At 44.4% G+C, this 15797-nt stretch overlaps 1 protein-coding gene across 1 annotated transcript in view; it reads left to right on the top strand.

The window, feature by feature from the left end:
- Window positions 1-4892: 4892 nt before the first annotated feature.
- The window catches only part of LOC126260407 (FMRFamide receptor-like), a 119907-nt gene continuing 109002 nt past the window's right edge, over window positions 4893-15797 (top strand). The window contains exon 1 of the mRNA XM_049957734.1: window positions 4893-4908. Coding sequence (XP_049813691.1) covers window positions 4893-4908 — 16 coding nt within the window. The remainder of the gene's footprint in view (window positions 4909-15797) is intronic.

The following is a 15797-nucleotide window of genomic DNA, read 5'->3' as shown; positions in this document are numbered from 1 at the left end:
TGGCACAAGCTTCTTTACTCCCTCCTCGGAGAACTCTCCCGCCAGCTTGTTCCTCCTCTTCAGAACCTCTTTCTGCACCTGCTCATCGATTGAAAATTTAATTCGATTCATGTGTGCCTTCAACCAGGTGAAGAGACTGTAATATGAAGCCCCCAAGTAGGGGGAATGCGGGAAAGGTCCAAAACATCCCACGCCTGTGTGGCTAAAGCTGTGTGGGGAACGGCTTTGCCATGCAATAAGCACACGTCTCTCGTCAGCATTCCCCTCCTCTTGCTTTGCACATGCGTTTTCAGTTTTTTTACGATCTCTCAGTAACGTAGTGCATTGATAGTCTCCTGAGTCAGAAATTCGAGCCCAATGATGCCTTTTCGGTCCCAAAACACTGAGGCCATGATTTTTTGCCTGAAATTGTATTTTTCAATTTTTGGCAGATAGAGAATTGATGTGACCCCACTGTGACGATTGTCTTTTTGCCTCAGGCGTGTTATGAGTCACCTACTTTTCTTCTCCAGTCACAAGAGTGTTCATAAAATCCCCACATTCCCCCAAAGTCGCCCAAGAAACACGCGGATGCTATTAACCAGATTTTTCTTGTGTTGCTCCGTCAGCTGTTCTGGGACCCATCTTGCTCACAGTTTCCGGTCCCCCAGAGTTTCTCTGAGCAACTCGTATAAAATAGTTCTGCGGAGCTGTGGAAAAATCGTTGAAATTTCTTTCACAGTCTATCGGCGGTTTTCGCGAACAGTTCCCTCGACGTTTATCACCAACTCATCAATCAAAACGGAACGTCTTCCACTCCGCTGTTCCTCATGAACATTTGTTCTACCTCCACTAAACTCCCTACCCCCACTTAAATACACTCGTTCTGTTCGTAATAAATTCATCGTTACGGTTTTGTTTCGCGAGAAAATTTCAGTAAATGTTATTCCTTACGCGACTAGAAAGCGGATCACAGCACGTGGCTTACACATGGCGGGATTTCTTACCGCCGTCTTTCACCCAACTGCACACTGCAGTGAGAGTTTACGTGCTATCGTATTCCTGCGATACCCATTATGGTCACGGCATCCCCTCTATAACTCAGTGTGGCCAACCCTCAAAACACAAGGAAACCACAGTCCATTAAGGTCACAGTACACTGACTTTCTGAACATATCTCACATTTTAATTGTTAGTGTATCGCATTTTATGAGGCGAAAATTGAGTTCCAGCCCAGAATTTCCCTCAACGAGCTTGGAAAACCACCTAAAGACCACGCTGAATCCGGCCGCTGTGGCCGAGCGATTCTAGGTGCTTCAGTCTGAAACCGCGCGACCGCTACGATCGCAGGTTCGAATCCTGCCTCGTGCATGGATGTGTGTGACGTCCTTAGGTTAGTTAGGTTTAATTAGTTCTAAGTTCTAGGGGACTGATGACCTCCAATATTAAGTCCCATAGTGCTCGGAGACATTTGAACCACGCTGAAAACGAACGGTGCACAAGACCAACGGTCGTTAATCAAAGGGCTCTGAGCACTATGGGACTCAACATCTGTCATCAGTCCCCTAGAACTTAGAACTACTTAAACCTAACTAACCTAAGGACATCACACACATCCATGCCCGAGGCAGGATTCGAACCTGCGAACGTAGCGGTCGCGCGGAAGGTATCACTGTTCACTGTTTGTGCAGGTGACTTCCAACGATTTGTTGAGTCTATGCCAAGTCGAGTTGCTGTCTAGGCCGGGTAAAAGCAGGTCCGAGGCGATGTTAGTAGGTATCTCATGACTTTTGTCACCTCACAACGAAACTCCCCCTCCCATTCTCCTCAGATTTAGTGGTAAGAGGGTCCAATGCACAGTCCGTCAAAAACTGAACGCAGATCACGCAAGGAAACAGAAAGAAGGTGTACTGAACTGTAAATAAAAGCAAAATAGAAACAGTCAACGGTGCAAGCACAGGAAGTGCACCATAAAGAAAGCTGAAACAACCAAGGCCTCGTGGTTAAGTAGCTGGCACGTTAGCTCAGTGTGTTCGGTCAGAGGGTTATTTGTCGTCTGTAACAAAAAAAGCTGAGTGAACCGATCAACGATGAACTTAAGCGGTTGTCACGGGACGTCCGCCCCGAACGAATGCGACGAACAATATCAGACCAACAAAAAATAAATAAATAAATAAAACAGTGCTCACGGTGTTTGACTACAAAGCGTACGAGCCGTGTTCTGTTTGTTGTATTCACATTTGTGTCTGCGTCGTGCTGTAATGTCCGTTTGCAAGAACGGGGCGTAAGGAAGGGACCTATAATGAAAGCTGATTCTGCACAACTACTGTATTAGCAGCGGAAAGGAAGTGGCTTTCGAACGGGAAACGCAAACGTTTGATGACAAGGCGACAAAACCGAATCCTCCACTGGGAAACACGTCTGTTGTGTTATACACGCCAACGTGTGTCTTCTGATAGGAATCTCTTTAGACGCACCTAATTTGCACGCCTGGTGAGTGAGGTGTGCCTCCTTGCCCGAATTAGGTGTTCGTATGAATGTGAATGTGAACACTACGAAGGAAATGATGAACACATGATAGTTTGTCACATAAGCTGCAACAAATAAACGTATCAGTTTCACAATCACAGTCTCTCTATGCTCTGTCAAATCAGATGTTTTTGACGTTTTTGAAGTTGCCTTCTGTTTTGGAAGTTTTGACTCTTGAATTCCTTTGTTGTAACACAATTCACACCCGTTTATTTGTTGTTTTCATTTCTGTGACACGTCTATGTGATATGTCGCCCGCTCTCACTATTCAACACATTTACTAGCGACGGTAACGTATTCTTACCACATGACTCATAGTCTATAACCAATGCCTAGTATTACAACTGCCAAAACTACAGAAAGAAAGCATACATATCAATGATCTGACGGGCAGTTCATAGTGTTGTGAAAAAAAATTCAACTAAGTGACAGCGGGGAGCTTAGAACACAACTCGTCTGTTTTGTAATCCAACGCCGTGATCACTTAACCACGACGCCATTGCTCTTCCATTGCACTCGATCTACATCTACATCTACATGTACATGATTACTCTGCTATTCACAATAAAGTGCCTGGCAGAGGGTTCAATGAACCACTTTCATGCTGTCTCTCTACCGTTCCACTCTCGAACGGCACGCGGGAAAAACGAGCATTTAAATTTTTCCGTGCGAGCCTTGATTTATTTTATTTTATCGTGATGATCATTCCTCCCTACGTAGGTAGGTGCGAACAGAATGTTTTTGTAGTCGGAGGAGAAAACGGGTGATTGAAATTCCATGAGAAGATCCCGTCGCAAAAAAAAAAAAAAAAAAAAAAAAACGCCTTTGTTTTAATGTTTGCCACTCGAATTCACGTATCTGTGGCACTATCTCCCCTATTTCGCGATAATACAAAACGAGCTGCCCTTCTTTGTACTTTTTCGATGTCATCCGCCAGTCCCACCTGAAGCGGATCCCACACCGCACAGCAGTACTCCAGAATAGGGCGGACAAGCGTAGTGTAAGCAGACTCTTTGGTAGACCTGTTGCACCTTCTAAGTGTTCTGCCAATGATTCGCAGTCTTTGGTTTGCTCTACCCACAATATTATCTATGTCGTCGTTCCAATTTAGGTTATTTTTAATTGTAATCCCTAAGTATTTAGTTGAATTTACAGCCCTCAGATTTGTGTGACTTATCGCGTAATCGAAATTTAGCTGATTTCTTTTAGTAGTCACGTGAATAACTTCGCACTTTTTTTTATTCAGGGTCAATTGCCACTTTTCGCACCATACAGACATCTTATCTAAATCACTTTGCAAGTCGTTTTGATCATCTGATGACTTTACAAGACGGTAAATGACAGCATGATCTGCAAACAATCTAAGACGGCTACTCAGATTGTCTCCTATGTCGTTAATATAGATCAGGAACAATAGAGGGCCTATAACACTTCCTTGGGGAACGCCGGATATTACTTCTGTTTTACTCGATGACTTTCCGTCTATTACTCCGAACTGTGACCTTTCTGACAGGAAATCACTAATCCAGTCGCACAACTGAGGCGATACTCCGTAGGCACGCTTGTGAGGAACGGTGTCGAAAGCCTTCAGGAAATCTAAAAATATGGAATCAATTTGACATCCCCTGTCGATAGCACTTGTTACTTCCTGAGTAAAAAGAGCTAGTTGTGTCTCACAAGAACGATATTTTCTGAACCCGTGCTGACTCTGTGTCAATAAATCGTTTTCTTCGAGGTACTTCATAATGTTCGAATACAGTATATGTTCTAAAACCCTACTGCAAATCGACATTCGTGATGTAGGCCTGTAATTCAGCGGATTACTCCTACTTCCCTTTTTGGGTATTGGTGTGACTTGAGCAATTTTCCAGTCGTTAGGTACGTATCTTTCTGTGAGCGAGTGGTTGTATATAATTGCTAAATATGGAGCTATTTTATCAGCATACTCTGAGAGGAACCTGACTGGTATACAGTCTGGACCGGAGGCCTTGCCTTTATTAAGCGATTTAAGCTGTTTTGTTACACCGAGGATGTTCCACTTGTTAACGCTGGACCGTTCACTGTCTCTATTTTGCATTCTTTTTCGCAGTTCAGTTCACCTGCTTACCAATAAATCTAAGGGGGGGGGGGGGAGGGGTGCAATGGGCAGATTTCCTTGTCAGTGTATGATGAGAGCTCCCGAGCGGGCTGTGTGCTGATGTGAATGTAGTACCTAACAGAGAGCACTTCGATCGCAGTTTCTTTGTTCCACGAGTGCTCGTCGTATGGAAACGATGGACTGGGTGCCGTGCTGAGATAGCGGGTTCTGCGAAGCCGGCCCTCTGCTGGCGGCCAGCGCCGCGGGGAAGCACTGCGGGCAGAAGGTGTGACGCAAGCGGGCGGTGATGCGGCCGTCGCGAGGTCAGCAGCCGCGGGGGCCCGCATCCAACGTACGGCCGCTGGACCTTTCCTCGTGTGGCGCACGGGGAACAAGAGCAGGGCAGTACACGCAGATTTCGACACCGCTGAGACTATGACGCAACCTCGCTGACCAGGGCACTCGCTGACTACGCTGCGCAGGGCTCTGCTTACAGTACCCTCACTTTGTACGAGGTCGTTTCCTGCTAGACGCCGAAAACGCACCATCGTGTTTACAAACCGGTATCTGGAAGGCGAGGTATTTTGCGGCAAAGCGGACTGAATGTATGACCAGGGTTTATGCCCGAGTTACTTGCTCCACTTCACCACTCCTGATCTGGTGTTTGATATTGATTTTACATCTCTCCGGGCGAATATTTTGCAGGTTAGACATCGAGGGAGACACAGCGTACACTCACTTGTGCAGAGTGATACCGTGATGATGTTACAAACTTAAAAACTTTCAGGTTCAAGTGGCTCTGATCACTATGGGACTTAACAGCTGAGGTCATCAGCCCCCTAGAACTTAGAACTACTTAAACCTAACTAACCTAAGAACATCACACACATCCATTCCCCAGGCAGGATTCGAACCTGCGACGGTAGCGGGCGCGCGGTTCCAGACTGAAGCGCCTAGAACCGCTCGGCCACTCCGGCCGGCAGAAACTTTCAGGGATGATTTAGAAGATAAATGTATCGATTTGAGATAAGGGACTCTGGTGCAGAAACGACTGAGTTGGAAGTTACACCCTAAGACAAAAGAGAAAACGACGCACCACGAAGGAGCTATGCAGATTGGTCACAAACCAATATTCATACAAATATCGACAACTCTGGTAGCCGATGGATGCCGCAATTTCACCGCGCAGCTGGCAAGGATAGTAAAGAGGGGACACGGAGAAACCAGGGTATAAAGTCTCCGCGAACTTCATTCCGTGTACTCAGTTGGACAACATCCATGCCTCGCAGACAGGCACGGGAACCATATACGCAGATGTCAGCATTTGAGAGAGGACGCGCAGCTGGTCTCAAAGAAGCTGTTTGGAGTAATCGGCCAATCGTTCGACATTTGAACAGGTGTGTTGTCATTATTCAACGATGTTGGCAATAATGAGTGAAACATCGCCGAATACAGCGTCAAGGAAGAGGTAGACCTAGTGAGTGGTTCAACTGGCTCTGAGGACTATGGGACTTAACATCTGAGGTCATCAGTCCCCTATAACTTAGAACTACTTAAACCGAACTAACCTAAGGACATCACACACATCCATGCCCGAGGCAGGATTCGAACCTGCGACCGTAGCAGTCGCGCAGTTCCGGATCTGAAGCGCCTAGAACCGCTCGGCCACAACGGCCGGTGGTAGACCTAGAGAGAAGACAGGAAGTGATGACCAAGTTATCGTTAGAGAGGCAATAAGAGCCCCAGATTCGTCATTATCTTCGATCCGACGTGCTACTGGTGCTTCAGTGACCGTAAGGACCATTAATAGGCGACTCACAGAAAGGAGGCTGAGCTCACGGTGCCCCTTGCCACCGACTACCATTCACCTCTGTGTACTAACAAGCCTGTTTGCAGTGGTGTCGGGCACAGTCGGCCTGTAATCTCATTGACTGGAAAAGAATTGTCTTCAGTGATGAGTTTCGCTTCGAAGCGAGCCCCCAGGACCAGCGAAGACATGTCTGGAGACTCCCCGGTCAGCAGTGGGATACCAACCTGATTGTCGCTCACCATACTGCCCGACAACCAATAGTGAGTGACTGGGGTGCCATTTCATTTCATAGCAGGACGCCCTCGGTTGTCATCTGTGGCACTCTTACATCGCAACGGCAAGTTGACGATATTCTACGCACCGTTTTGTTGCCCTTCGTGGCAAGCCAGCCTAGGCTTACATTTCAGCAACATAGTGCCCGCCCGCACATGGTGCGAGTTTCTGCTGCTTGTCTTCGCGCTTGCAGACCCTACCTTCGCCAGCAAGGTCTCCGGATCTCTCCCCAATTGAGAAAATTTGGAGCATTATGGACAGGGTCCTCTCACCAGACTGGGATTTTGAGGCTCTAATGCGACGATTGGACAGAATTTGGAAAGATATCCCGCAGAAGGGCATTCAGCAAGTCTGTCAATCAATGCTAAGCCGAATAACTGCTTGCACAAGGCCCAGATGCGGATAACGCGTGCGCGTTATGACTTGCTCAGTTCATGAAACACTTTCTCTTGAATAAATCACTCAATTTACGTAAACTGTTTGACTGTACAGGTACATCACGTCTACCGATTTCGCTCCATTCGGACAATTCCTTTGTGGTGCGTCTATTTGTTTACCTTGGAGTGTATAAGTGAAAATCGTTCTGATACCTCTGACAGTAAAATACATGCCTTAAGAGGTGTGAACACTTGTTGATCTTCGCTACAGCAAAATATCTCTTCGACTGAACAACTGCTCAGAGCTTTTAAGGTATGCATTTTAGATTCCATCTTTACTATACTTTTTTTCTTTTTTTTGTCCGTAATGCCACCTCTGAAAGCTGCCTACCCCAGAATCTTGGCAACAACAGCAGCGGTACATACACTCCACTGTCAGTGGTATCACAATGATTTCCCCTTGCAATTTTCGAGGCTGTTGCTTCTGGACCAAGATACCTTACCTTAAAAATTGATACAATTACTCTTCTCCATCACCTCTGAAAGTTAATAACATGACCACTGAATCACCCTGTACTTGTAAGGGTACGCTGTCACACTCTGCACCTCTAGAGACCAAATGCCCTGCATAGCAACAATTAATTGTTGACAGGCACTCTGACAGCATTTATTTACCTCTATGACTCCATGTTTATCTAAATTTAATGCCCTTTTTGCAGCTATGTCGTATCGTTCGCACCCATGACGTTTTGTGACACCTTTTAAAACTTCGAGATAACAAAGTGCACTACTTTGGATTGGCACCTGGATGTACCTAGTCGCGTGAATAAGTCACTTCCCGCCACACCCGGGCCTGTCTACGGTGCGCCTTGTCGATTGACAACACAGGTTATATTCATTACGTTCCAAGTTACGAAATTTCTGTTAACCAGAGTTCCTATTGTCTGCGCGGCAGCGACCTTTCGCTCTCAGCGCTTATTGTTCTCTCTGCTGCCAGCCTGTTGTTCGTTATCCATTAGCTAATGAATGAATGAAATATTAAAGATTCTGTATCGATTCATGCTAAATTTGGCCACGGAGTTAGCCATACAGACTTGTGGAATATAGTTGAAGATACCAATATAACTACATACCTGCTACTGGTAAGACTTCAACCTGCTTTACAGTGAATTTATTCTTAGATTGGCTGATTACCTCATTTTTCTCCTTTCAAAAATAAATTGTGTTTTGTGGTTGATACTGGCAGTTCATGGTGCGGCGGTATAAAGAGACTGCAGTTCGCTCACAAGATAATCCCATTATTACTACAAATTATTTCGAAATTTTATCCACGCCAATCATTACCTGCACAATCAAGCGAACATTGTACTACAAGCCGATACATGCAAGACATTCAAAAGCAATAAATTAATCAAGATAATAAATATAATTTCAATGTTCAAAGTACAAAGAAAGTTCCCTTAACTTCAAGTCAAAGTATTATTCTGTATTGCTGACAAAATATTGTTAATATTCTTTAATAGTCACGAGGAGTCGGCTGTATCATTTAGGTTCTCCGTGGGTTTCCTAACTCATTTTGTATCAATGCTGGGAACGTGCTTTCTACCAGACGGTAGTATATTCGCACCTTCATTCTTTTCCAAATCAGCAAGTGATCCATCTATAACGACCCCGATATCGATTTGGAGCGACATCGGTGTAGCTCTGTCGTTTATCAGCTACAGTAACAAAAAATGTTCAAATGTGTGTGAAATCTTATGGGACTTAACTACTAAGGTCATCAGTCCCTAAGCTTACACACTACTTAACCTAAATTATCCTAAGGATAAACACACACACCCATGCCCGAGGAGAAGGAGGAGGAGGATATTAGTGTTTAACGTCCCGTCGACAACGAGGTCATTAGAGACGGAGCGCAAGCTCGGGTGAGGGAAGGATGGGGAAGGAAATCGGCCATGCCCTTTCAAAGGAACCATCCCGGCAATTGCCTGAAGCGATTTAGGGAAATCACGGAAAACCTAAATCAGGATGGCCGGAGACGGGATTGAACCGTCGTCCTCCCGAATGCGAGTCCCCATGCCCGAGAGAGGAACCTCCGCCGGGACCAGTCGCACAGTCCACAACCACAGCGCTTAGACCGTACAATAACAAACAGACGCTATCAAATTATGGAAAAACTGTTACTAAGTAAAAAGAAATAGCCGTTATATCCCTAAAGACAACTTGATTTCTAAATTTGTACTTATTCTTAATATCATACATATTGTTTCACAAGTCAGCCTCCTGTTTTCGTCAACGCATACTAATCGTACAAGGATGAATGACATATCGTTATAAAGTTTTTTTTAACCGATGCGCTTTGTCGAGTGACAACACAGATTATATTAATTATATTCCAAGTTACGATATTTGGATACCGATTTTGCGCTAAAACTCAAGATTTGTGGAAACTTTTAACATAAAACAGACTTAAAACTATCAACAAGCAAAAGGGTGTCTTTGATGCCCGGCTTCATATCTGTATCGTATGAAGATAACTTATTAATCACGAATAAGAGAGACCCTTTTCGTATTATCGCCAACACCATTTTATTTGTTTTAATGTACTTACTAACTGGATAATTTGTATTCAGCATTGTCATAGGCAATAACTGTGACAACTTTGACAGTCGATTATCTCTCCCCTGTCCCTTAAAGAAAATAAGTGCTTTGGTTGCATAAAAGTGCATAAGTTGGGCGATCAGAAATTTTTATTACTTATAAAATGCAATTTATATTATGTAAGGACATAAAACACGCAATCAATGATATACGGTTCTAATTATGTGCAAAACAAACAAACAAAGAAAAGTCGTCGGCTACCAGTTTCTCTGTTGCACACTCATTTAAGTTTCTTTCCCTAGCAACGCTAAGAATACAACCGGCAATCCTACTATTTACTACGCCATTTCCGTACTCTACCAAAACTACTGAACCGTAGATTTTGTTCAGCGGAACTCTATTCTAGAGGAATAGTCTACGCGCTAGCGCCCGTTCACTCCTCTTGCTGTTCTCAGCAATACTATCACTGCAGTCAGTACGAATCTAGCTAGGCCCCACTAATTTTGAACTCTACATCAGATCATCTTTAGACCGAATTCCTGTAAGAGCTTGTGTACCACAAACAGTAGGTACTCATATTCATGTCATGTATAACGAGACATTACTTGGCCTACAGTCTGAGACACACTAAACTTACGGACACTGAGTCTGAAGACGATCCGCTGTTCGGATCGTCCCTAGTTATCAACTGTAGTGATCTAGACTGAAATAAATTCAAGAAATGCAGTGATCGGTATTTCACTATGACATTAAGACTTAATTTGACGTGTAGGTTATCCCCACTGAGCTGTTAGTCACTATGCCATAGTCCACACATTTAAATGGTAAAGTGATGATAAAAGCACAAATTAGGCGGCTGAAATATCCTCTTCGTCTCCCATCGACGTGCGGCAACCGTCTCTGTATGATTTGTGTACAATATCCTTTGCTTTCGTCGATGCATTCGATAGGCAATGAAAGTTTTCTCTTCTTATGTAAGTTTTATATATTTTGTTGTCCTTTTCTTTTGTTGTTTAGATATAAGTGAAAACGAAGAAGAATGGCACTCAAAATGTGTAACTGGTATATGGTGCAGCTAAGTACTTATTTTTACATCCAACTAGAAACGTTATTCGAGTTTTTAATGTATTCGAAGTGTACGAAGAGCACAAAGCAAACCATACCAACCGGCTCGCTCAAAACTATTACTACAACAGAAACTATTACTACAATCTGCAATCCGACAAATTCTCGAAGAAAGACGCAGGTGCCCTCATAAAATTTTCTTTCAAAGTACAGAAACATGAATGCGACGGAGGGAGCTATGTACCTTACGCGTCGCGTATGCTGTGTAACACAAGATGCATCATAACTCTCGAGGAAGAATTTAAATGGAAGTTCCAAAAACAGGAGAGTTTTATTATTTTGCTGTATACGACAGAACGTCTAAAAGGATTTCAGTTTTATGCATCTCAATAGTACAAACAATGTCACAGTGTTTGCAATCTCCAGTGTTTTTATTTGTCGGCACAGTTTCATCTCCGAACCAAAAATACTTAAGTATCCGAATATTTTTACACCTCTGAATCTGTGAATGTGTCCTTGGTACGTGTTGTCGGATAAGTAACTCTCAGAATCTTGCTGTTACTCCTAAAAGAATGAGACGCTGGTGATAACTTCTGTTTTTTAAAGGTAGTAAACAAATCTTACGAAATGCCTTTCGTGGAAGAGACTCTTGCGTAGCTCAACCTTATGAGTCGCTCTCAGAATCCACACAGCGTGTACAATTCCTCAAACCGACAGCAGCGAATCCGGAATAAGGAAATGTGGGCCAGCACTGTCTTAGCCTTCGAGAGCGGTGGCTTAGCAGGCCGATGTGTACAGCAAACAGAGCTACAAAAGACAAAAGAGCTCGCAAAGCCACTTGCGTGATTCACTTGCGGGAGCACGCCAGCTACTTCCTTAGAGTGTTGTGACAGCCTTTCAAGCCACGAGTCTCGTGGTATGTGTTGCAACACGGCTGATTCCAGCGAGACTATGACAAACCGTGTCACGCACCTGCACTACTCGGAAGGTTGCAAACTTTTTTCTTTTCAGTTATTTAAGCTTCATTCTTCGTATTCTGTCGAAGAGGTGCATTTGGCGACAATAATATCAAAATACTTAGGCGGACGAAAGTAACTATCACAAGATCTTTCACTGCCAAGTAACATACGGGGGTTGCCCAGAAGGCAACGCACTGCATTTTTTTTTCTCAGCCGAAAACAATGCTACGAATGCGAAACGTTACGTATGTATTATTTGAAGTCTCCTGAATGAGCGAGCCAAGTATCCGTCACTTCCGACAAATAGAGTAACTCCACGACAGTTTCAAAATGGCGTCTGTAGGTGATGTACATTACAAGCAACGTGCCGTCATTGAATTTCTCACTGTAGAGAAACAAACTGTGGGGAATATTCACAAACGCTTGTGAAAAATCTATGGAACATCTACAGTTAATCACTGGGCACGGAGGGTTGGGTCATCAGAAGGCGGTTCGGCGGAGCTCCACGATTTGCAGCGGTAGAGGAGACCATCCACGGCTGTCACACCTGCATGTCGCAGCGAGTTGATGTTGTCATTCCCGAGGACAGACGCATCACGACTCGGCAGTCGGCACTACATCCGTCAATCAACAAAGGAAGTGTGGATGCAATTATTCGCACTCTTGGATGTTCAAAATTGTGTGCAAGATGGGTCCTGCGGTATCTAACGGTGGATCACAAATCGTACAGAAAAACATTTTTCTTGATTTGTTGCAACGTTTTGAAGCCTGGAGGGAGGGGGGAGGGGGGGGAGGCTTTCTTGTGCAGGACTGTGACAGGTGATAAAACCGGAGTTCTCTATTTTTAACCCGAAACAAAACGACAATCGATAGAATGGCGCCATTCCCACTCCCCACAGATGAAAAAATACAAAGCAACTGCTTCGGCGGTACGGTCGTGATCACCGTGTTCTGGGACTGTGAGGGTGGGATTCTCATTGATGTGATGCCAAGAGGCGGTACCATTAATTCAGAAGCGTATGTCAACACATTAAAAAAACTCAAGATGCGTTTCTATCGACTTCGGGGCCACAGCAACCCAGGAGACGTTTTGCTGCAACACGATAACTCTCTGCACCAAACACGTCTAGCCGGCCCCTGTGGCCGAGCGGTTCTAGGCACTTTAGTCGGAACCGCGCTGTTGCTACGGTCGCAGGTTCGAATCCTGCCTCGGGCATGGATTTGTGTCATGTCCTTACGTTAGTTAGGTTTAAGTAGTTCTACGTCTAGGGGACTGATGATCTGAGATATTAAGTCCCATAATGCTTAGAGCCATTTGAACCAAACAAGTCTGAGGACTGCTGAACACATCGCAAAACAGGGTTGGAAACAAAACAGGGCTGGATGGGGTAGCATCCACCCTACAGCCCTGACCTAGCTCCCTCGGACTTCCACTTGTTTGGGCCATTAAAGGATGCCATTCGCGGAAGACATTTTGAGGGCGATGAGGAGGTGATTCATACAGTGAAGCACTGGCTCCGCCACCTGGACAAGGATTGGTGCCGACAGGGCATACACATCCTTGCTTCGCACTGGAGAAAGGCAATGCAACGGGATGGAGATTACGTGGAAAGGTAGGGTGTGTAGATAACACTATTCTTTTGTGTATGTAATTCTCATTATGTTCAATAATGAATTGTTGAAACAAGAATTCGGTGCATTACTTTCTGGGCAACCCTCGTACACCCGTGAAACGTTGACCGTAGAGAAGAGCAACTGCTACAGTATATTACAGAAGGTAACAAAGAATACGCCATGATAAGACCAGAAATTACGCTATAATCAAAGACAATAATTACACTGAAGTCACCACGATTCGTGATGATCCCCTGGACATGGTTCTTAATAGGGTGTGTGTTCACCACGGTCGGCAACGCATGCTCTTCAAAGTGCTTCCATGCTAGCCACAAGATTTGAAGAGTTTGTGGCCAGGTGTCCTTCCATCAGCGCTCTTAAGAACTGCTGGATGGTCGTTGCTGCATGTGGATGTGCTACAACACGAGTCCACAACGTGTTCCAAACGGGCTCGGTGGAATTTAAGTCGGGGGAATGGACAGGCCAGTTCATTCACCGAATATCCTCTCATTCCAAGAGCTGCTCCACCTGCACTGTTCGATGCGATAGCGCATTGCCCTCCATAAAAATGAAGTCCACCCCAGAAAAGACACACATGTGGAAGGAGTACAGTGTCACAGTGATGCTGACCAGGGAGTGCACCGTGTTCAAAGGTTTGGAGGTCAGTGAGCCCATGCAACATTATGCCTCCCCACACTATAAAACCTGGACTACCAAAACAATCGTATTCGACAATGGTCCTGCATGCACTACATACTCTTATGTGACGAGAGGGGGGAACATGCGGTGCACACAGGAGCATTGTGCATCATAATCTTGTTTGCACTGCCGTCCGTGGTGAACACATACCCTATTAAAACCCCGGTAATGTCTAGGGGACCATGAAGAGTCGTGGTGACTTCAGGTAGTTATTATTTTTCAATAAAAGTGTCATTTCTGTTTGTCTCATTGCGTATTTCCTTCATTTATCTTCTGCAGTATACCGTAGCATTTCTTTCTACGTATGGTCCAAGTTTCATCGAGTTATGATACTTGGCAGTGACTTACCATGTGAAAGTTACTTTCGTCCTTTAGTTTCGCAGACTAGTCGAAGATACGATCATAAGTCTTCGCAACTTTGTGATGGCTTGAGAAAAAAACAGAATCCATAGAAACATAGGTACAGAGAAGGTATCTGCGAAGAAACGATGGTTGACAGAAGGAATACTTCAGCTGATGGCGAAAGAAGGAATTACAAAAATGTTCAGGGAATTCGGAAATACAGAAATATAAGTCAGTTAGGAACGAAATAAACAAAGTGCAGGTAAGCAAAGGCGAAATGGCCGCATGAGAAATGTAAAGAAATCGAAAAAGAAATGATCGTCGGAAGGACTGATTCAGCATGCAAAATTGGTTCAAATGGCTCTGAGCACTATGGGACTTATCATCTGAGGTCATCAGTCACCTAGAACTTAGAACTACTTAAACCTAACTAACCTAAGGACATCACACACATCCATGCCCAAGGCAGGATTCGAACCTGCGACCGAAGCGGTCGCGCGGTTCCAGACTGAAGCGCCTAGAACTGCTCTGCCACAGCGGCCGGCCTCAGCATGCAGAAAAGTCAAAACAACTGTTGGTGAAAATAATAGCAATGGCGTTAACATTAAGAGTGCAATGGGAATTCCATTGTTAAATCAAGATGAGAGAGCTGACAAGTGGAAAGAGTACACGGAAGGCCTCTATTGGATGGAGGACTTGTCTGATGCCTTGGTCGAAGAAGAAACGGAAGTTTACTGGGCAGTGACAGTAGATTCAGTATTAGAATCAGAATTTAAAAGAACTTTGGACGACTTAAGGTCAAATAAGGCAGAACAGATTGATAACATTCTATGGAAATTTCTAAAAATTTTTAGTGAAGTGGTAACAAGACTATTCACATTGGTGTGTACAACACATTTTCGGAAAAAATCACCCACACAATTCCCAAGATAGCAACAGGTGCGAGAATTGTCGCACTATCGGCTTAACAGCTCTTGTATCCAAGTTACTGACAAGAGCAATATACAGAACAATGGAAAACGAAACTAAGGATGTGTTCGACGGCGATCAGTTCGGCTTCAGGAAAGTTAAAGGCACCAGAGGGGAAGTTATGACGTTGCGGTTGGTAAAGGAAGCAAGACTAAAAAAAATTGCTATCCTCAGTGAAAGTGAAGAGAATTACAGGATCTGTTGAACGGTATGAGCAGTCTAATGAGCACAAACACTGACTGAGAGTAAAAGGAAGAAAGACGAAAGTAATCAGAAGTAGCAGAAATGAGAACAGCAAGAAACTTAATTGGCATTCACGAAGTAGATGAAGTTAAGGAATTCTGCTACCTAGGTAGCAAAGTAAGCTATGACGCACGGAACAGTGATGACTACCACTGGCAAAGAGGTCACTCCTGTCCAAGAGTTGTCTAATAGTATCAAACAAAGGCCTTAATCTGAGAAAGAAATTTCTGCTACAGCATTGTATGGTAGTGAAACATGGA

The sequence above is a fragment of the Schistocerca nitens genome, chromosome 5, assembly GCF_023898315.1.
Source record: "Schistocerca nitens isolate TAMUIC-IGC-003100 chromosome 5, iqSchNite1.1, whole genome shotgun sequence".
In the NCBI taxonomy this organism is placed as follows: Eukaryota; Metazoa; Arthropoda; class Insecta; order Orthoptera; family Acrididae; genus Schistocerca; species Schistocerca nitens.
This window is presented reverse-complemented; position numbering and strand designations above follow the sequence as displayed.